The following is a 22,859-nucleotide window of genomic DNA, read 5'->3' as shown; positions in this document are numbered from 1 at the left end:
CATACAAACGCGTGTAAGGAGAAGTGCTTACCTTATAAAGTTTGCGCTGAAATCCGGTAGTTACAGCGCAGCGTGTTCCAGCAGCTCGGCCAGCGGGACATCCGGCGGAAGCAGAGAGCTCCAAGCCCATCACCTAGCAACCACGACACCCGGCGGGTGGCGTCATCGGGAGACACTGTACTGTACCAATGCATGGCGCATAATGTGAATACTGTCCGTGAGTATAATGATGTGTCACTGCGGTGCATATTCAGTAATGAGAGAGGTGAGACAAACGTGCTAGTGATCCAGAGGATTTAGGACTTGAAATTCAGAGCAAGGGGTTATCCAAGAAGTATTACATATACCGTATGAACAACGTTTATCACCTGCTTTAGATATTGATACCAATGCACAAAGGATCTCTTTCATTACAGAGTATAATCTAGTGAGTCCGGTGTTACCCAGAGCCTCTATCTAAGGCATTATGGCCAAGAAGTGTCTGGAGACAAAGGGCCTCATTCAGAGTCTCTCGCAAGCGGCCGCTCGCTCGCATCCAGCGTATGCAAATTTTTCAAAGTGACGCCATGGGAAGCGATCGTTCGCCAAGGCATAAGCACACCCACTTTGGCTGTGCGAGCGATCGCTCTGTGTATGCAGACACCCATTAGCGTATGTTGAGACGCCCACTTGCGCCCGTCATCTCCAGGAAGTGTATTAAAACATCGAGCACCATCGGTAGCGATCGCAGCGCTTGTGGTTGCCTTACCCTGCTGCAAGGACTGCGAGGACTTCAGTGTAAAAAGCAAGCATGTGACGTGTACTGTGACGCTGCCTGTTAATTATGCACGCCTTAAAAACGGCGTGGAAACACTCAGGCACGCCTGCGTTCACATCTCCAACCCCCCTGTTATTAGAGTCCTGCCCCTGTTACCACCCACAAACGGTACAGGCTCACACGTTACACCCAGCCGAGGGAGTACATTATATATGATCCAACACATGCATTTGCAAGATAATACGCAGCCGACATTACTTTATTTATTACCAGTTATTTATAGAACGCACGCATATTCCGCATCGCTGTACAGAGAGTGTCTCAGTCACTCACATCAGTCCCTGCACCAGTAGAGCTTACACTCTACTGGAGCTTATCACATGTACACACACGTTAATTTTTTGGCAGAAGCCCATTAACTTATCAGTATATTTTTGGAGTGTGGGAGGAAACCGGAGCACCCAGAGGACGCAAGCACAGGGAGAATATACAAACTCCACACAGGTATGGCCATGGTGGGAATTGATATCATGACCTCAGCGCTATGAGGCAGTAACGCTGACCATTACACCGTCTGTGCTGCCCATATATATAGGCACTGTATGAAATGTTTGTGCAGTCGGTGTATTAAAAATAGAATAAATATTGTGTTTTTTATGCAAAACCTTGTTAGAAGAGAATTCCCTTTAATGAGAAACAATGAAGGTAATTTGTAGAACTGGAGACAATTCTGAACTGGATCAGTAAAATACAGAATAAAGTAAAGAAGACACAAAAGTGACGCATGCAGATATTTGTACGCTGGTCATTTGTACACAGCTAATAGCGCGTAACGGCGCCTGATAGATATTCATTGATTATACTGTTTCAGCTTTCTCTGACGCGGTGCTCAGTTATCATCGCTGTATTTCATGTATCTATCCGCTGACTAAATCACACGTATGGAAAGAGAATTCTATATAATAACAATAATCACTAGAAAATAGAACAAGGGTGGTACAATGCAACGGCCCATACTTACATATAACTTTATATAGACGCGAGTCGGGGGCGAGTTGCTATTGTAACGGTTTGGAAACCACAACTCGCCCCCCTCATGGCCAGATCTCATCCCGGACTCGTTCATTTGTGTACACAGCCCTTGTATGCAGTGTATAGAGAAGTGATGCTTTGCAATGGTCTATATCCGGGGTCTTCACCCCGTGGAGCTGTTCCCCTTGGCTCACCTACTGTGGCCTATATTCAATTTGAGGCGAAAAATCCGGATCCGCGATACTTTTTCGCCGATGACGTCATTTTCGCCTGTTTTGCTTTTACTCCGTATTCAATTTGAAAGACTTTCCACCTAGGCGGAAAGTCAATGCAATGTACTAGGCGAAAAAGTTTCGCCTTTGAATGGGAGGCGGAAAAAAGTGCAGAATTGGGGTTTCGGGGTGCAACGTTGCGGGAACCCCCCTGCAGCCTTCAGACAGTCCTCCAAAGGTAAGCTGTGTCAAAAATTTTTAAAAAACACTTAAGGACACCCCAAAAAATGATTTTGAAAAAGGGGGGGGGGGGGGAAATGTTGGGGTACAAAGTTAAAAACTAGCGAACTTGACTCGGGGGGTCCCCAAGTATGCCCCAAGTGTTTTTTTTTATTGCAGGTGCTTGCGGCAGGTGGATTTTTCATGATTTTTTCAACTTCACTTTAGCAACTTCTAAATATGCTGACCCCCATTTTCAAGTACCCCAAATTTGCTAGGATAAGTTATTTTCTGGAAAAAATACTCCTGAATACTATTCTGCACCACTTATAGAAAAACGCTATTTAGCAGCTATTGAGCCCGTTTAAAAACACCAAATACCTTCAGCAAATCAAATTGGGGGGTACCATAGGGAACCCTCATGTCAGCATCTTTTGGGGGGTGTCAAGCTGATTTCCCCAAATCTGACAGGACTTTCCGCCTGTTCGAGTTTCGCCGGGTCCCGTTTTCGCCTATTTTCAAATTGAATACGGGGTAAAGCGGGCACGCGGGCGATGCTTTTCCGCCTACAAAACAGGCGAAGTACTGTAGGCGAAAAGTCCGGGACGCGAAAAAGTATCGCGGCTCGCCTCAAATTGAATACGGCTGTGTCTCTGCAGAATTTTGTGAATTCGACACAGAGGCAGGCATTAGCGTGCACGGCTGCTTACAGTGACCAGGGGGGGAGGCAGACACACCTTGGAGTCATGCTGGGTAAACTGCATGGCCACAAGCAGAGCAGCCAGGCAGCCGCAGCTTTCTCTACCAGACAGTGACTCCCGAGTCCCGGCCACCAGTCATGTGATGCCCCTCCTAGCCGCGCCAGCTGACACATCACAGCAGTGCACAGTCTGTACACTGTTTTAGCTGCTAGATAGCTAATTGGTGGCCACCAATCACTGCTGTGGGCGTATATATAAGCATTGATTGGAGGATGGCTGGAGCTACCCACCAATCAAAGGAAAGGAAACTACAAATGCACAGTGGGAGAAGTGTGGAGCCAGAGGGCACAGCAGCAGGAGCCGAGAAGATGGCTGCCCCCATAGATCTGAGCGCTAATTATTTCAATGGATCCTTTTTGCTAGACGGGGCAGTTATGTGTTTGAGGATGGGGGCAACTATCTGACATAATGGAGGAGGAGGGACAGTTCTGGGGCCTAATTAAAATTGTAGGAGTGGGCAGTTATGGGACATAATAGTGTGAGGAGGGGCAGAGTCTAAATACTGCAGTATAGCTTAGTGGCCCTCGGGCTTCGTTGAATTTTTTATTTAGGCCCACACCATACTTGCCTACTCTCCCAGGAGTGCCGGGATCCTCCCGAAACTCTAGTGCCACTCCCGGTACCCTACAAGAGTAGGCAAGTCCCCCGGAAAGACCACCGGCCCCCTGTCCCCGCTACAAAAGTGGGCGGTCTGGGAGTGCGAGGGGGCTGCCAGAATGTCGGTAAGTATGGCCCACACTGTCTTAAAGATTCAAAATTCCTCCATAACTTGGCTTCCTGGCTCCTACCCTTCAAATGGGCTCTCAACACCCCTTTCTTCCTCAAAGTTTTCCAGCGCTCATCCTAACCCACTACTGCATGTTCCTTCCTCACAATCTAGCCCGTCTGTCTGCCCCCTCCCCTTTAGAATGGAAGCTCTCACGAGCAGGGCCCTCTTCCCTCATATGCTTCTCCTTTCCTTACTTATACTTTCATTGACAATGGCACCTAACACTTGGTTGCTGACTCCCTGCTGCTTATTTAAGTGTTATGCAGCAATGTATATAAACCATGTCCCTGTCCTGCATTGTTTGTACTGTTAATAATGTTTTTACTTGTGCGCACATCTGTTTATATACTTTGTAAGGAGCTGCGGAACCCTTGTGGCGCCCTATAAATAAAGGATAATAATATATAGTGCGAGCAGACAGCATTGCATCTAGCAGGAAGCAGAACGGGTTTGGTGATTCAAATATACATTATAACAGTATATGTATGGATAGTTGCACAGGAATCCTAATTTCTGATCAGTAGACTGGTATGTCAGCATCTGTTCTTAGTGAAAATGAGGACCCAGATCTGTGACCATAGACTTGCATGGTGCACATTAGTTATTGGGACAATATGGTATCACCTATATGCTATGCTGAGCGATGGGGTGTGTGACTCCGGGACAGTGTGATTCCATTAAACCACATTATTAATGTCCTCTCTATCACCTAGCAGAGAGACAATCTCCTAGCTTACTAGTCAATCATATCCTATCCCAGTGATTTGCCCGTGCCAAAGATGGCCGCCCGTGCAGCAGCGCCAGTCACATGACCCCCCAGTACTCATTCCCGGAAGTGAGTGTGCCCTGCTGTCTTCCGTCCGGGAAATCTGAGTGAGGGACTCGTGTCTGGTGAGAGGAGGGTCGACCAGGTAAGGGGTCTTAGCCGGGGGGCTCATTACAGCTCTTACCAGCTAATCAGTGGGAGTGTTTCAGTATTACTCTGCTTTTCCCACTTATTCTCCATGGCTGGCAATGCCCTGAGCTCAATGAACTGCAACGTCAGCATCGTTCTGACTTAATTAACACTAATAATGGCCAGTGATTTTGCATTTGGCAAATGCATGGGATAAGCAGACATACAAAGCATTACTGTACATTGCACTGAGAGGGATTAATGTTCTCTATATACTGTGTATTGTACAGCAAGCCGCCAGTCACTTATCAATATCCGCCTATAGACTGTATGTCATGGCCTGTAGCCTTGTGCTTTCATATATGGTAAAAAGTCCTCCGCTGATTCCGATATCTGTATAATTTACATTAGGTATAATTGCTTTATCTTATATATCCACTGTATATTCTACGTTGAATTGTCTTCTTTCATACCAAACAAGTGTCGCGCACAAGTGGTATGATGCCCGGTAATAATGGAGAGTAGTGATGTCACCGCTGCGCGCCTTGGCGAGAGTTGTGACGCAGTAGCATGGCATATTTTCCTGGGCACTCTCTGAGGGCTGCGGAGGAACGTTGGAGACACAGGTGTTTTAATATCATTGTGTTATCCAGGTATCTGAGGCAGACGGGCTATACCCTGAGCGTCGCTGGGATTCCGTCACCTGCGCGCTGCGGACGCAGCCATTCCAGGACTGATCCATAGATCCCTAATTCCCAGGAACAGTCCCAGTTTTCACAATTTGTTCCATTTGTTTCATGATTTGCCAACAGCGCAATAAAATCCAGCGTTTCTGCGTGTGAGATGCGAATCTGTCAGCTGTTATTACTTAGGCTGGGTACACACGTAAAGATTTTCTGTCCAACCATCCAACGAGATGATTGGTTGGAATGAAAATCTGATAAGGAATACAATCAGCAATTTGCTCCCATATGCCGGAAAATGGACAATAACTGCTGTTTGAACAAATTGTTTAGATCAAACATTTAACAAACTTGTCTGACCGACCATTGTCATCTGTTTTCTGGCGTTTAGGAGCAAATTGCTGATCATCAGTTACTCCCATACGTTACCAGATTTTCATTCCAACCAATCAACTAGTTGGATGGTTGGACAGCTAATCTTTACGTGTGTATGCAGTTTTAGGAGTGAAGAGTTATAGAATACAGTAAGAGCACTATTATCACGCTGATATTATGGGGGTTGTAGCACTGGGAGATCCGCAGAGACTGCGTCGCATTGAACTTGTGTGGCTTCAGCTACTCCGCTGCAAAATGTTAGCAGAAAAGTTTTGATATACAGGTGACTCTGCAGAAGCAGGAGGCAGCCTATCAGTGTGCTGGGAGTCAGTGATGTCACTGCCTGATTAATATTCATAAGGTACTAATCCTAATTACCTTTCAAATATTACTTCAGTGGCTGCAGCAACAGTGTGTGGGGACAGATCCACATAGGCGCTAGGACAAGCTGCATGATTGGGTTGGATATAGGCTTTTATCGGTACTACTTTATGTGCAAAAGGTGGCACGTATTGTATTGTACATAGTATACAGTATATATAATTTATTTATCGTGTTATTTATTTCCGTCCGGCACTTGTGAGGGCGACATATCTCCGCCCCATTGTTTCACTGTCCGCGTTTTATCTCTTTTTTTTTTTTTTTTTTTTCTTTCCCTACAGCTCCATCGCTCACTATGTTTGGCTCATCGAGAGGGGGCGTCCGAGGGGGGCAAGACCAGTTCAACTGGGAAGATGTGAAGACTGACAAGCAACGAGAAAATTACCTTGGTAACGAGAAGTGAAATCTTTCTGTTCTATTGTCCTCATAAGTCACAATGTGACCTCATATCATGATGAGTGATTATACCCTTACCAAGTGCTGGGTCAGAGTGGCACGTGCTATTATAGTGCATACATTCAGACGTTACTAATTAGGTGACATAACGGACGGTTAGAGGGTCTTCAGCAGACTTAATAAAAAGAGGACGCTGTACCCCAGGTGAGACTGACCGCTGTGCAAGGCTCTTGTAAAGACCCAGTGATCATGTAAACGATGATTACAATTAAACATAATAACATTATGATGCACTGATTACTGGGAACCACAACTGCATGAGCGCTGACGGGATAAGTGCGGCCTCTCCGCCATTTAACGTTTCAGAATGTGGTTTTGTGGCTTCTAATCTTCCGATACTGTTCTCTTATCATTTCCCATATTATGACATCCCTGCACTATTCTTTCATTATATATGGATCATTCACTGCAATATCTTGTAAAATGAGTTTGAGCGGTTTTTATTTTTCCCAAAAACTTGTTCTTGCCGTAACTTCTAATTCATTGCATCAAGTGTCAGCGCAACAACTACTGGACTATGTTTAAAGATAGAGAATGTCAGACACCCACCCTCCCCCCAGAATACAACAGTGTGAGGTCTCCCTTCTGTATCCTAAATATCTATTCCCTAAGGAACTATTAAACTCCAAAATATAAATTTTCATGAAGTTAATTACGTTGTTCTGTGTTACCCTGACATCTACTTGAAACTGTATTATCAAGATAGAGTCCCCTTCACTACAGACAGCTGGAACCCCCCTCATATATTTAGGACCATGTTATTATTTAATATTCAAACCTGACACTGGTCATGTGAGCTGCTGTGACATCACTGGACACGCCCCTGGGTGTGGATCCACCCATCCACAGTGTTTTTCTGCAGGGGTGTCAGTCAGTCTCTGCCTGCTCTGTTAGACCAGCCCCTCTGACCTGCCGAGTCGCTTCTGGGGACATATGTAGAACCCTCCAGTTATTTCAGCTCAGTAGTACTCTGTACGACCCATCCTTTTCTGCATAGTGATGATAAATAGTGGCTTTCTATATATGGTTTGTTGGAGATTTCGGATGAGTCGGGTCTCACTAGATGGGTTCCCGCGATCAGGCGCTGGGGGGTGAGGTCATCCATCCTACAAGCTGCATGGCGTGGAGAGGGAAATGGGACGTTGGGAGTATGCAGCATGGGGACGCCATGGACCACCTCTCCCTAGTGCATGATATCTGGTAATAATGGCAGCACCTGTCTGTCATTGCAGGGAACTCGCTCATGGCTCCAGTTGGAAGATGGCAGAAGGGAAAGGACCTGACGTGGTACGCGAAGGAGAAGAGTGGCGGAGAGAAGCTGAGCAGACAGCAGGAGCTGGCGGCTGTGAGGGAGGCAGAGGAGAAAGCCATGATGACTGCGCTGTAAGTCTCCCGTCGTCACTGACTGTAACTGAGAGAGAGACGCATCCCAGCATTAATGATCTCTGCAGTCTGTTTATCATTAATGTGCTGTATAACCGGCCGCACCCATCGCTGACGAGCGACAAACGGCCGAGGTGCAGAAATGAATGCGCTTCGGAGGCGCTGTGCGTCTGTCTCTGCTCAAGTGCTCCTAGATTTGCAATAAAGTGCAACAAGATGGCGGCTCTTTGGGGCATAGAGGAGATGGGGTACCGGGTGCGCTTTGCTTGCCAGGGCAGTGCGGTGTGCGATTCATCGCATGGGGAAGGTGCTTTTATCTGGGCATTCCATGCAGTGCGAAGGGTGTGCGCTTTCATTTCTACTCCGCAGCAGGGCGCGCAGATTTTGGCGATCGCTTCTCGTCCTATACTTTTAGGGGGAATGCGTTATCACTTTAGCCCCAAAGCTCCCGGACTCTTGTGTTTAATTTGAAAAAACATAAGTGAAGCTACACGGAGCAGTATTATGGAGGGTGCGATAATGAATAGGGCTATCTGGTTAAATACGTGCACCTAGCCGCAAACGTAGACGCGCTTCTGCTTACTCGTGTTGCCTCCTGACAGTGACGTGGCGGCAGGTCACATGATGTGCGGGGAGAGGACTGTCTAGTCTAGGGGCACTGACGTAAAACCAAGGCTGTACAAAGCTCCCAGTGCGTGTTACTGGGGACGTTAGAGTGATACAACATGCAGAAATAACACTGTTCGATATTATGTCTCATGTTAGACTGTATGACCCTGGCATGTGCTCAGCAACAGTGATATTACAGAGCTACTCTCCTGCCGCTAGTGTCACTGGCTAAAGGTGCCCTGCTAGGTATCCATCAGCGGGTACTGGCCGGCTCCCGGGCACAGCGGCACCCGCAGCTCTGAATACAGAGGCTCTGCAGTTCTGCTCATTCTAATAACGCTGTAACTGTAGGAGAATCCTCTGCAGGTCTCATTGCGGGATACTCAGAATTTTGGTTTATTTTATTTTCTTGTAGAGGCTACAAAACTGTGACCCGTCAGCCCAAAGGTATCAGCAAAGAGGTAAGAAATGGCTGCCTCGATTCATAGAGATGACGTCTTCCCGGGAAATGTCCTCTCCGGTGGTCCCAGACTAAGGGGTCTATGCACTAAGGGCTTGGAGAGAGATAAAGTACCAACCAAACCGCTCCTGTCATTTTTCAAACACAGCCTGTACAGTGACAGGAGCTGATTGGTTGGTACTTTATTCCGTCCACTTTGTCTCCCTCAAAAGGCTTAGTACATAGACCCAAAAGTCTATTTAATAACACCACATTTTAAATAGATTCTGGCAAAGGAGGAAACGCTACCGCGAGTGTGACAAGTCGGTCAGACGAAACAAAGCGACTTCGAGAGCTTTAGGCCCGTATTCAATTTGAGGTTTAAAAGTCCAGACTTTTTGCCTGCTGGACTTTTCGCCTCCTTCGCCTGTTTTGCAGGCGAAAAAGTTTTGGGCGCGTGCCCGATTATCCCCGTATTCAATTTCTATGGACGCGAAAATGGGACCCGGCGAAACTGGAAGTGGCGAAAAAACCTGCCAATTTTCGGGAAATCATCCTTGGACCCCCTAAAGATGTCCAGACATGAGGGATCACTATGGGTACCCCCGTTTTTGCCTGCTGACGGGAAGTCAGGTATTTAAATAGCCACGGCAGGTGCATAAATGCGGCTTTAAGAAGGTGATGAAGAAGATCATTTAGCAATTTTTTTGTGGAAAAATAACTATGCCCATAAAATCTGGGGTAAATGAAAATGGGTGCAAGCATATTTTTAAGTTCCTAAAATGATTTTTAAAAATTCTTAAAAAAATGCGCCTACCTGCAATTCAGAAAACACCGGCCACATATAAGGGAACCCCTCTGGAATGAATTTCGCTATTTTCGAAGTGTTCCCTTTTTTTTTTGCCATGTAATACATGGAGAAAAGTTATCCCCATTATTTTACAAAGACTTTTCGCACAGGCGAGAAGTCTTTGAAATTGAATACGGGGATAATTAAAACAGGCGATAATGACGTTTATCGCCGATAACGGGTTTTCACTTCAAATTGAATACTGAGATGGGCACCTGTGGTGGTGAAATGTACATGTATGAACGAAGCGGGCATCGGGAGACTGGGAACTCTTACCCTTCTGTCCATCTAGTATCTGTGTCTCTGTTATGGATTTGGCGGCCTTGGTCACACAGCTAGAAACTAGCTGCCAAATTATTGGGGGTGGGGGGGCGGAATCTGTAAAATGTTTTGCGACCATTATTCAGCAATGTGCGTGTTATCCAGGATAAGCCATTCTCCATGATTCCATCACTATTAAACTTCAGAGATCAGAACAGGGTAGAAAGTAGAATTCTGCCGCTATGTGCGGCGCCTAGCAGCGGCCGCAGTTATGTAGTAAGTATGCAGTGGTTCTACGATGGCGTCTTACCGCGCATGTCCCTTCCCGTATGTTGTTAGGAGTTTGCTGAAGCCTGTAAGCGGGAAGGCCCGGAAAGAGATGAAAGGAGCGTGGACCGGGTTCTTGGCCTGGGAAGCTCAAGGTAATATTTCATATGACAATACAACTAAACGTAAATGCGATAATTGTCAGCTGGTGGTTATATGCGTTGGGGAGGGGTTGGGGGGAATTCAATTTCCGCTTCATCACAAAGCACTAAGGACATATTCCACGGTTGTGATACAGAAGCTCGACAATAGTTTAGTCGTCATGGAAAAAGTTTGACATGAAAAAAGTTACAGTTCAAAAGGTCAACATGGAAATGGTCAGCACCTGTGTTTTCTTTTGTTTTTTTTTCTAACCCTAATTTTCACCCTAATCCCCCTCTTGGTTCCTAACTCTAACCATCCCTCCTAGTGCCTAACCCTCCAGTAAGTGCCTAACCCTCCCTCCTAGTGCCTACCCCTAACCCTCCAGTAAGTGCCTAACCCTCCCTCCAGTAAGTGCCTAACCCTCCCTCCAGTAAGTGCCTAACCCTAACCCTTCAGTAAGTGCCTAACCCTAACCCTTCAGTAAGTGCCTAACCCTAACCCTTCAGTAAGTGCCTAACCCTAACCCTTCAGTAAGTGCCTAACCCTAACCCTTCAGTAAGTGCCTAACCCTCCCTCCTAGTGCCTAACCCTCCCTCCTAGTGCCTAACCCTCCCTCCAGTAAGTGCCTAACCCTCCCTCCAGTAAGTGCCTAACCCTAACCCTTCAGTAAGTGCCTAACCCTCCAGTAAGTGCCTAACCCTCCCTCCTAGTGCCTAACCCTCCCTCCAGTAAGTGCCTAACCCTCCCTCCAGTAAGTGCCTAACCCTAACCCTTCAGTAAGTGCCTAACCCTAACCCTTCAGTAAGTGCCTAACCCTAACCCTTCAGTAAGTGCCTAACCCTAACCCTTCAGTAAGTGCCTAACCCTAACCCTTCAGTAAGTGCCTAACCCTAACCCTTCAGTAAGTGCCTAACCCTAACCCTTCAGTAAGTGCCTAACCCTAACCCTTCAGTAAGTGCCTAACCCTAACCCTTCAGTAAGTGCCTAACCCTCCCTCCTAGTGCCTAACCCTCCCTCCTAGTGCCTAACCCTAACCCTCCAGTAAGTGCCTAACCCTCCCTTCAGTAAGTGCCTAACCCTAACCCTTCAGTAAGTGCCTAACTCTAACCCTTCAGTAAGTGCCTAACCCTAACCCTTCAGTAAGTGCCTAACCCTAACCCTTCAGTAAGTGCCTAACCCTAACCCTTCAGTAAGTGCCTAACCCTCCCTCCTAGTGCCTAACCCTAACCCTTCAGTAAGTGCCTAACCCTAACCCTTCAGTAAGTGCCTAACCCTTCAGTAAGTGCCTAACCCTCCCTCCTAGTGCCTAACCCTAACCCTCCAGTAAGTGCCTAACCGTACTCCTAGTGCCTAACCCTAACCCTCCAGTAAGTGCCTAACCCTAACCCTCCAGTAAGTGCCTAACCCTAACCCTCCAGTAAGTGCCTAACCCTCCAGTAAGTGCCTAACCCTCCAGTAAGTGCCTAACCGTACTCCTAGTGCCTAACCCTCCTCCTAGTGCCTAACCCTAACCCTCCAGTAAGTGCCTAACCCTAACCCTTCAGTAAGTGCCTAACCCTTCAGTAAGTGCCTAACCCTAACCCTTCAGTAAGTGCCTAACCCTTCAGTAAGTGCCTAACCCTAACCCTTCAGTAAGTGCCTAACCCTCCCTCCTAGTGCCTAACCCTAACCCTCCAGTAAGTGCCTAACCGTACTCCTAGTGCCTAACCCTAACCCTCCAGTAAGTGCCTAACCCTAACCCTCCAGTAAGTGCCTAACCCTAACCCTCCAGTAAGTGCCTAACCCTAACCCTCCAGTAAGTGCCTAACCCTAACCCTCCAGTAAGTGCCTAACCCTAACCCTCCAGTAAGTGCCTAACCCTAACCCTCCAGTAAGTGCCTAACCCTAACCCTCCAGTAAGTGCCTAACCGTACTCCTAGTGCCTAACCGTACTCCTAGACCCTAACCCTCCTAGTGCCTAACCCTCCAGTAAGTGCCTAACCCTAACCCTCCTAGTGCCTAACCCTAACCCTCCAGTAAGTGCCTAACCCTAACCCTTCAGTAAGTGCCTAACCCTAACCCTTCAGTAAGTGCCTAACTGTACTCCTAGTGCCTAACCCTCTAGTAAGTGCCTAACCGTACTCCTAGTGCCTAACCCTAACCCTCCTAGTGCCTAACCCTAACCCTCCTCCTAGTGCCTAACCCTCCTCCTAGTGCCTAACCCTAACCCTCCTAGTGCCTAACCCTCCAGTAAGTGCCTAACCCTAACCCTCCTAGTGCCTAACCCTAACCCTCTGGTAAGTGCCTAACCCTTCAGTAAGTGCCTAACCCTTCAGTAAGTGCCTAACCCTAACCCTTCAGTAAGTGCCTAACCCTCCCTCCTAGTGCCTAACCCTAACCCTCCAGTAAGTGCCTAACCGTACTCCTAGTGCCTAATCCTAACCCTCCAGTAAGTGCCTAATCCTAACCCTCCAGTAAGTGCCTAACCCTAACCCTTCAGTAAGTGCCTAACCGTACTCCTAGTGCCTAACCCTAACCCTCCTAGTGCCTAACCCTAACCCTCCTAGTGCCTAACCCTAACCCTCCTAGTGCCTAACCCTCCAGTAAGTGCCTAACCGTACTCCTAGTGCCTAACCCTAACCCTCCTAGTGCCTAACCCTAACCCTCCTAGTGCCTAACCCTAACCCTCCAGTAAGTGCCTAACCCTAACCCTCCAGTAAGTGCCTAACCCTAACCCTCCTAGTGCCTAACCCTAACCCTTCAGTAAGTGCCTAACCCTTCAGTAAGTGCCTAACCGTACTCCTAGTGCCTAACCCTAACCCTCCAGTAAGTGCCTAACCCTCCTCCTAGTGCCTAACCCTAACCCTCCTAGTGCCTAACCCTAACCCTCCTAGTGCCTAACCCTAACCCTCCTCCTAGTGCCTAACCCTCCTCCTAGTGCCTAACCCTAAACATAACACATTTCTGTGTCGACCTTTTGAACCTGTCTATACTGTCAACCTTTTGTCATGTTGATAATCTTCCATGTCGACCTTCTAGCGTCAACCAAATCATTGTCGACCTTTTGTATGGAGCCCCATTTCACATCTCACACGGCATGATATAGACTCTAATGGAAACGGGCATGGTCAGTGATTATTTTCTTTTTGTCTTCGTTATTTAATGGAACCGCTTTCACCAATCTCCTGAGTTTCATTCCCCCAATCTGTACAGAGCGTTTCTGCTGCTCAGGATACTGCGGCCCAGTTTCCTCTCTCACCTTGTTAGAGTGATATAAGGGTTCATACATAAGTCATACTAGTCACCCCCCCCCTTCAGCTTCAAGACATAACACGCCGGCTGTGCTGCAGACACTGGGGGGTTTACTTGCTCGTTAAATAACATTGTCTGATGATGTCATTATTCCGGCAGCGTTTCCGCCACCCGCTTGATGCTTTCCAAAGAAGATAAGGAGGCTACAAAGATGGGTTTCTCCATCTTTACTGTAAGTAATCTCCGAGAAGTGACTATAAGATCTATATAGCGCTGAGACCATTGTGTGACCCAGGTAGTCTGAGCTTCTCTCTGTCCCATGTACACAGCACCAGAAAACCGGAGACCGCCAGGACGCACCTGCGGATAAGAGGAGGCCGGATTCAGCAGAAGAAGAGAAGACAACAAGGTAATTATAGATCTATAACATCGCTGCCATGGTTTATAAGTCCCCATATCCATTGCTGCCTTCTCTGATATTATAGACCTTTAATTCACGTGACAGCCAGGAGGCAGATTCAGCAGCACTTTTTTAGTTTAAAAAGACAAAGTGTTCTCTGTAGATTTTGGAAAAGGGATCAAATTGCCATTACAGCGCCGTCATTATCGTCATCGCGTATTGCTGGTCCTATTATGTGTGTTACTGGGAGGTATAACTAGTATTTTCCCTATACCTAACTGGTCTAAGCTGTCCCCGTGTAACTACGGTAACATAATGCTGTTAGACACATTGATGGCGCTCTCCATACCGGGCACTGCCGTCCCACATGCCAGCCCGCACTGCCAATGTGCTGATTATCACCCCCCTCACCCCCTCTACTGCCACAGTATTCCTGCACATAATGTGACATAAAGATATTTTACTGTAGTAATATGGTGTCTGTGCTGCGTCCCCTCCTGTGGGGGGAGTCCCGTCCCCGTGTCCCCGCGCTCCACGCTGACTGGATATGTCGGTTTTACAGGTCTGAGAGCAAGAAAAAGGCCAAGAAAGAGAAGAAGAATAAGAAGAAAAAGGAGAAGAAACGTAAGAAGGAGAAACACCGGAGGGCAGATTCCTCCTCAGATGAAGCGGACAGGTGAGGACCCGGCCTTTACCCCCATCTATGTCCCCATGTGTGACCTCTGACGCCGGACGGACCTGGGATGGGATACTGACCGGTGTCTGCACTGACTAGTAATGTTAGTAAGTCTGGCACAAGCACGTGCGTCTCTGGATTATTGACCAATTAGGTGGAACTCCCCTCCTAATGCCGTAGTCGTAGAATCTATGCTGGCATGGATAGAGAGACGGCTGGGGTGGGGAGCAGCCGGTAGGGGTGGGGAGCAGCCGGCATAAATAATTGAGAAGATGGGCAAAGGAGAAAAAAGGTATGAGGTGAAATTTCAGGACAGAACTCTGTTAGTGGAAAGGGTGAACAGGTCCTCAGCGTGTCTATATGTCCTCCGTCCTGTGCGCAGGCCTCCTGCCCTGTGTCCTGTGCGCAGGCCTCCTGCCCTGTGTCCTGTGCGCGGGCCTCCTGCCCTGTGTCCTCCGTCCTGTGCGCGGGCCTCCTGCCCTGTGTCCTCCGTCCTGTGCGCGGGCCTCCTGCCCTGTGTCCTCCGTCCTGTGCGCGGGCCTCCTGCCCTGTGTCCTCCGTCCTGTGCGCGGGCCTCCTGCCCTGTGTCCTCCGTCCTGTGCGCGGGCCTCCTGTCCTGTCTATAGATCCTACACCTTTGTGTGAAACTCCTGCCCTTTCTATGTGTCCTCCGCCTATAGGTCCTCCACCTTGTGCGCAGGTCCTCAGCCTGTCTATAGGTCACGGGTCTCCCGTCCTGTCTGTGTCCTCCGTCCTGTGCGCGGGCCTCCTGCCCTGTGTCCTCCGTCCTGTGCGCGGGCCTCCTGCCCTGTGTCCTCCGTCCTGTGCGCGGGCCTCCTGCCCTGTGTCCTCCGTCCTGTGCGCGGGCCTCCTGCCCTGTGTCCTCCGTCCTGTGCGCGGGCCTCCTGCCCTGTGTCCTCCGTCCTGTGCGCGGGCCTCCTGCCCTGTCTATAGATCCTACACCTTTGTGCGAACCTCCTGCCCTTTCTATGTGTCCTCCGCCCTATAGGTCCTCCACCTTGTGCGCAGGTTCTCAGCCTGTCTATAGGTCACAGGTCTCCCGTCCTGTCTGTGTCCTTCGTCCTGTGCCCAGGTCACCTTGGGTGACCTGAGGCCCTATAAATAATCTTATAGGAACAAAGATGCACTCGGAATGACTATATTTGGGTCCATCTGACAGTTCTGCATTTACCTTACACTAGTTTGAGCTTTGGCTGCTCGGCATGTAATCCCAGCACTGTGCGGCACATGTTGCGGTCTCTCGGGTAATGTAGGGTGTACAGGTCACCACACTGGTGATTTATTTCCCAGCTATGACTCCCCACCTGCAGGCTGCTGGGTGAGTGTTTGCAGACTGTTTCCTGTAACGCCAATGTCTGCTCTTTGTGGACTGGGTGCATTTTATCTGTAGGGTCTTCTTGCCAAAATATTTAGTAGTAAACACTACAGTAGCGTTATTCTATATATACACACGTTCTCGTTTTCATAGGCCTCTGTGTTTATTGATCTATTCATCGTATAGATTGGTACATTATGGGGCAGTACTGTTAAATGAGGTTGGAACATGGCCGCTATCTGCCAGTGTTTATGGTCATCTTCTGACCGCACAGACAGTCTCAGGACTGCCGGTTTAGCAGGATCGTACTTGGGTGTCATTTCTGGCGTGGTCGGTGGTATACAGTAGGCAGCTGATCGGTATGAACAATGTGCTTTGGTGACTTTGCTCCCAATGTAAGTAGAAAACCTATAAAACAAAATATGGAGTTAAAAAGTTTTTGGAAAAAAATAAAAAAAGTGTCGGTATTATTTGTGCAAACACCCCTAATGAGTGCTTTGCACGGATATCTGTGTCCCCCTCTGCGCCCCATTTTATAATTCTTTTCTGCCGCTGCGTTACCCGACCATCTGCGGGATCGTGATTCCGGGAGGCAATCGCTGCACGTGGCGGCACAAGTAAAGAGCTTGATATTACGCTTACACTACCACCTTAATTACTACCTGTTCACGTCTCATTCATGTATTAAATCATGAGATTAAATGGACATTGAGACAATCCTAACTTTCCGTGTTACCTTTGCTCGTGTTACTGCCTTTATTACATTGATACTTGTCCGCCTGATGCAGAATTAGAAGCACATTATTCCAATATTACGCATAAAGCAGTGTGCACGGAAATAAATCGCGCATATGCAGCTGTGCGCAGTTTGAGTTACGTCTCTCGCGTGCGCCCGGTTTGCTACGTATCATCCGCGTGCACTTGTACAGCCAAATGAGCTTCGATCCATCAGCCCCTGCAGTAATCTTACAAATGCTGATTGAGGCTAATGTTGAAGAATGCTTCCTGTATTGCCATAGTATAATTGTATAATGAGATTTATGTCCCCACATTTCCAGCATGAGCCACTAGATGGAGCTATTGTACAGTGCACTGATAAGTATCGCACACTATAACCACTGCGGAGGTCACACTGCATAATAAATGTCACCACAGTTAGTACTGAAAGAGTTAAAGTTTTCTTAACTTTCAAGTAAGTAAATGAGGAAATGATAATTTTCGAGTAACAAGTTCCGAATGTTGCAGATCACATCTGTTCCTATACAGGGAGCTATGTGTACTATGTATATTACACTCATCTTCCGGTCACCTGCTACCGTAGTGATCTGTCTCAGGCTGGGTAGTACTGTGCTGTATGTATAATGTAGTGTCTCAGGCTGGGTAGTACTGTGCTGTATGTATAATGTAGTGTCTCAGGCTGGGTAGTACTGTGCTGTATGTATAATGTAGTGTCTCAGGCTGGGTAGTACTGTGCTGTATGTATAATGTAGTGTCTCAGGCTGGGTAGTACTGTGCTGTATGTATAATGTAGTGATCTGTCTCAGGCTGGGTAGTACTGTGCTGTATGTATAATGTAGTGTCTCAGGCTGGGTAGTACTGTGCTGTATGTATAATGTAGTGTCTCAGGCTGGGTAGTACTGTGCTGTATGTATAATGTAGTGTCTCAGGCTGGGTAGTACTGTGCTGTATGTATAATGTAGTGTCTCAGGCTGGGTAGTACTGTGCTGTATGTATAATGTAGTGTCTCAGGCTGGGTAGTACTGTGCTGTATGTATAATGTAGTGTCTCAGGCTGGGTAGTACTGTGCTGTATGTATAATGTAGTGTCTCAGGCTGGGTAGTACTGTGCTGTATGTATAATGTAGTGTCTCAGGCTGGGTAGTACTGTGCTGTATGTATAATGTAGTGTCTCAGGCTGGGTAGTACTGTGCTGTATGTATAATGTAGTGTCTCAGGCTGGGTAGTACTGTGCTGTATGTATAATGTAGTGTCTCAGGCTGGGTAGTACTGTGCTGTATGTATAATGTAGTGTCTCAGGCTGGGTAGTACTGTGCTGTATGTATAATGTAGTGTCTCAGGCTGGGTAGTACTGTGCTGTATGTATAATGTAGTGTCTCAGGCTGGGTAGTACTGTGCTGTATGTATAATGTAGTGTCTCAGGCTGGGTAGTACTGTGCTGTATGTATAATGTAGTGTCTCAGGCTGGGTAGTACTGTGCTGTATGTATAATGTAGTGTCTCAGGCTGGGTAGTACTGTGCTGTATGTATAATGTAGTGTATCAGGCTGGGTAGTACTGTGCTGTATGTATAATGTAGTGTCTCAGGCTGGGTAGTACTGTGCTGTATGTATAATGTAGTGTCTCAGGCTGGGTAGTACTGTGCTGTATGTATAATGTAGTGTCTCAGGCTGGGTAGTACTGTGCTGTATGTATAATGTAGTGTCTCAGGCTGGGTAGTACTGTGCTGTATGTATAATGTAGTGTCTCAGGCTGGGTAGTACTGTGCTGTATGTATAATGTAGTGTCTCAGGCTGGGTAGTACTGTGCTGTATGTATAATGTAGTGTCTCAGGCTGGGTAGTACTGTGCTGTATGTATAATGTAGTGTCTCAGGCTGGGTAGTACTGTGCTGTATGTATAATGTAGTGTCTCAGGCTGGGTAGTACTGTGCTGTATGTATAATGTAGTGTCTCAGGCTGGGTAGTACTGTGCTGTATGTATAATGTAGTGTCTCAGGCTGGGTAGTACTGTGCTGTATGTATAATGTAGTGTCTCAGGCTGGGTAGTACTGTGCTGTATGTATAATGTAGTGTCTCAGGCTGGGTAGTACTGTGCTGTATGTATAATGTAGTGTCTCAGGCTGGGTAGTACTGTGCTGTATGTATAATGTAGTGTCTCAGGCTGGGTAGTACTGTGCTGTATGTATAATGTAGTGTCTCAGGCTGGGTGGTACTGTGCTGTATGTATAATGTAGTGTCTCAGGCTGGGTGGTACTGTGCTGTATGTATAATGTAGTGTCTCAGGCTGGGTGGTACTGTGCTGTATGTATAATGTAGTGTCTCAGGCTGGGTGGTACTGTGCTGTATGTATAATGTAGTGTCTCAGGCTGGGTAGTACTGTGCTGTATGTATAATGTAGTGTCTCAGGCTGGGTAGTACTGTGCTGTATGTATAATGTAGTGTCTCAGGCTGGGTAGTACTGTGCTGTATGTATAATGTAGTGTCTCAGGCTGGGTAGTACTGTGCTGTATGTATAATGTAGTGTCTCAGGCTGGGTAGTACTGTGCTGTATGTATAATGTAGTGTCTCAGGCTGGGTAGTACTGTGCTGTATGTATAATGTAGTGTCTCAGGCTGGGTAGTACTGTGCTGTATGTATAATGTAGTGTCTCAGGCTGGGTAGTACTGTGCTGTATGTATAATGTAGTGTCTCAGGCTGGGTAGTACTGTGCTGTATGTATAATGTAGTGTCTCAGGCTGGGTAGTACTGTGCTGTATGTATAATGTAGTGTCTCAGGCTGGGTAGTACTGTGCTGTATGTATAATGTAGTGTCTCAGGCTGGGTAGTACTGTGCTGTATGTATAATGTAGTGTCTCAGGCTGGGTAGTACTGTGCTGTATGTATAATGTAGTGTCTCAGGCTGGGTAGTACTGTGCTGTATGTATAATGTAGTGTCTCAGGCTGGGTAGTACTGTGCTGTATGTATAATGTAGTGTCTCAGGCTGGGTAGTACTGTGCTGTATGTATAATGTAGTGTCTCAGGCTGGGTAGTACTGTGCTGTATGTATAATGTAGTGTCTCAGGCTGGGTAGTACTGTGCTGTATGTATAATGTAGTGTCTCAGGCTGGGTAGTACTGTGCTGTATGTATAATGTAGTGTCTCAGGCTGGGTAGTACTGTGCTGTATGTATAATGTAGTGTCTCAGGCTGGGTAGTACTGTGCTGTATGTATAATGTAGTGTCTCAGGCTGGGTAGTACTGTGCTGTATGTATAATGTAGTGTCTCAGGCTGGGTAGTACTGTGCTGTATGTATAATGTAGTGTCTCAGGCTGGGTGGTACTGTGCTGTATGTATAATGTATCACTTCCTCCGCTGCTCTGTTAGTGGGGGTCCTCTCTCCGTCACCCCTCATCCCAATGACAGACACCTGCACACCCATGACTAGGAGCTTCTTACCTGGCCTTCAGTGTCTCTGGTCCTGTGTGTTCCGCTCACGTTCCTGGGCACAGACGAGCCTCACGCTGACCTGGTCCCTGCTTTTTCCCCTGTCTCTCCTCTGTGTTACCCCCTCTACCCCTCCAAACTCATTTCTGCATTGTTCCTGGGGCAATTGGCAGCTGTTCTGCCCTAATATGTTGCTGCCATTTGCTCGGTACTTTGCACATACTGTGTGTGCTGTTTCTGTAGTGTGTAAGTCACAGGCGCTGGGGTCCCTTTGCGGCACCTTATAAATAAATGATGATAATAATTGTCCTCTTCATCATCTCTTGTCTGTCCTCTCCCTCATGTCCATTCCGTGTGCGTCCTCACTCCCGAAACCCATTCATCCCCCCTCCTTAGTCATTATGGCACATTCAATCTCTTGTCCATGTCCCGCTCATCATCGGTATATAATCATTAACTCCTCCCTTCTGAAATATCATTAACCTGATCATCCATCATTAACCCCTGCAACATTTACTTTTTAACCCCTCTATGCTGTATCATTATTACCCTGCCCTCCTATCATTAATGTCTCACTGCTCCGTTCCCCAATGTGAGCGCCCCGCTTTAGTAACTGGCCGCCATGGCGGGAGCTGGGTCACCAAGGACGTATACTTTATTAGGTTTAATGAGTGTAACAGGACTTTGGCGTCGGCCGAAACTCTTGAGTGCGCAAATTGTAGCTTGTATATGACGGCGTTACCATCAGTGTGTTACGTTGCAGCACCAGGCTGGATACGTTAGAAGGATAGATGGGTCACAGGAATTGCGAGTATCTGCTTTTATATTATAATAGCTGGGTGTTACTTGTAAAAATAAATCCACTCTGGTAAATATGTAAAATCTACACAACTAATGTGAGAATTACAGCAGCACGGTTGGCGCAATGTTCAACGTTACTGCCTCACTGAGAACTTCGGTTCGATTCCACCCCACAGCATATCTGTGTGGAGTTTGTATGTTCTCCCAGTGCTTGCGTGGGTTTCCCCTGGGTTCATTGGTTACTTCCCACAATCCAAAAACATACTGGTAGGTTAATTGGCTTCTGACAAAAGATTAACGTGTGTGTGTGTGTGTGTGTGTGTGTGTGTGTGTGTGTGTGTGTACATGTTATAGGGAATATGGAGTGTAAGCTCTACTGGTGCAGGGACTGATGTGAGACCCTCTCTGTACAGCGCTGCAGAATATGCGCGCACTCTATAAATAACTGGTAATAAAGTTATGTCGGCTGCCGATTATCTTGCAAATGCATGTGTTGGATCATATGTAATGCCCTCCCTCGGCTGGGTGTAACGTGTGAGCCCCTGGGATAACTTACGGGAGACTAAGTTCTTGTATGACTGTGACGACACTGTAACCGTGTTTGTACACATCATGCTTGGAGGACGCCGGAGAATGATCTAATGAGCAGAACTTCATTAATGTAAGGTGTCTGTGTGAAATCTGTCCTGGAACTCTGGAGCCTTTGTCAGCCGAATGGTCCGGGCCTCGTCCTGTATTCCTGCACTTTTACCCTCTTTCCCCCAGAAGCCTTTGTGGCGATTGTGTTTGTTTTATTCCTCCCAGATGACAAAAGCCTCAGTGTCTAACGTGACAGCCTGACCTGTTCTCTCCTATTGTAGGCGGAGGCCCACGGACTCCCCCAGATGTAATTCATCATCCTCTCGTCACACTGGGGCCGGCAGAGGCGACAGCCATTCATCGGAGCAGGGAGACTCGCCCAGGACGAAGAGCACACAACGCCTTGACGCCCATTCTTCCAACGACAGCTCCCTTCGCCGGCTGGCACGGCCCCCCACCAAGGCCGAAAGCCGGAGCCGTGACAGGGAGAGCCACTCTCGATCGCACAAGAGGCGGAGGTTGCAGTCCCCGCATGGGGCCAAACGACGGCACGACACGGACTCAGATGAATAATGGAGGGAGCCACACAGCAGGATGGGTTTGGGGATAAGGTAATGGTGTGGTGGGTCTGACCGTGGGGAACCTTCTCCAGTATTAAGTCCGTGACTCAGGGACCAAAAGTTTATACAGAGAGATTTGCTGCAGATATCACTAAGCAATATACTGTAATATGTCCAACGCTGCAGAGGACGGGATCCGTGCCCGGAACAGGACCCTGGGTGTGTGGTCTCCTTATGTCCGACAAGTGCAACGTTTAGGGTTGAAGACCCCTGAGGGCTGATTCCACAGAAGTCTAGAACGGGACGGGGCAAAAGCTCTCTATGGATCGTCAGTCTGCGAGTTATCAGCCTCGTTTCGTGGTTTCCTCTTCTTACGTTATTTTTATATTGTAGCATGTGTGTACACGTGTTCCACATCGTTTTATGTGTCCATCCAGACGTAGCGCCCAGTGCGGTCTCCAGCGCTGTACTGTCCCGGCCGAGGCGCTGTCCACACAGGAGTACGCAGAGGAACAGGTTGCACCTTCCCCAAACCGCTTTCATCTTTCCGGTGAATCTGTTTCCATTTATGTTTTATTTCCCTGTAACTTGTGAATAAAAGGGAAAGATACTTTTTTACTAA

The 22,859-nt window shown here is 47.6% G+C and overlaps 1 protein-coding gene across 3 annotated transcripts in view; it reads left to right on the top strand.

Annotated features, from left to right (window-relative positions):
* Positions 1-22,859, top strand: part of CUNH1orf35 (chromosome unknown C1orf35 homolog) — a 27,997-nt gene extending 5,138 nt beyond the window's left edge. The window contains exons 1-10 of one of the 3 annotated variants that reach the window (XM_088467473.1): positions 3,308-3,703; positions 4,511-4,661; positions 6,366-6,473; positions 7,773-7,923; positions 8,948-8,993; positions 10,422-10,504; positions 13,884-13,956; positions 14,054-14,133; positions 14,687-14,800; positions 21,959-22,859. In XM_088467473.1, coding sequence (XP_088323599.1) covers positions 6,380-6,473; positions 7,773-7,923; positions 8,948-8,993; positions 10,422-10,504; positions 13,884-13,956; positions 14,054-14,133; positions 14,687-14,800; positions 21,959-22,250 — 933 coding nt within the window. In that variant the 5' untranslated portion in view covers positions 3,308-3,703; positions 4,511-4,661; positions 6,366-6,379 and the 3' untranslated portion in view covers positions 22,251-22,859. Of the gene's footprint in view, positions 1-3,305; positions 3,704-4,510; positions 4,662-6,365; positions 6,474-7,772; positions 7,924-8,947; positions 8,994-10,421; positions 10,505-13,883; positions 13,957-14,053; positions 14,134-14,686; positions 14,801-21,958 lie in introns of those variants that run through there. The other 2 variants (XM_088467475.1, XM_088467474.1) reach the window with 2 other exon arrangements.

This window comes from Taudactylus pleione, unplaced genomic scaffold (assembly GCF_031769625.1).
Source record: "Taudactylus pleione unplaced genomic scaffold, aTauple2 ptg000071l, whole genome shotgun sequence".
NCBI lineage: Eukaryota > Metazoa > Chordata > Amphibia > Anura > Myobatrachidae > Taudactylus > Taudactylus pleione.
This window is presented reverse-complemented; position numbering and strand designations above follow the sequence as displayed.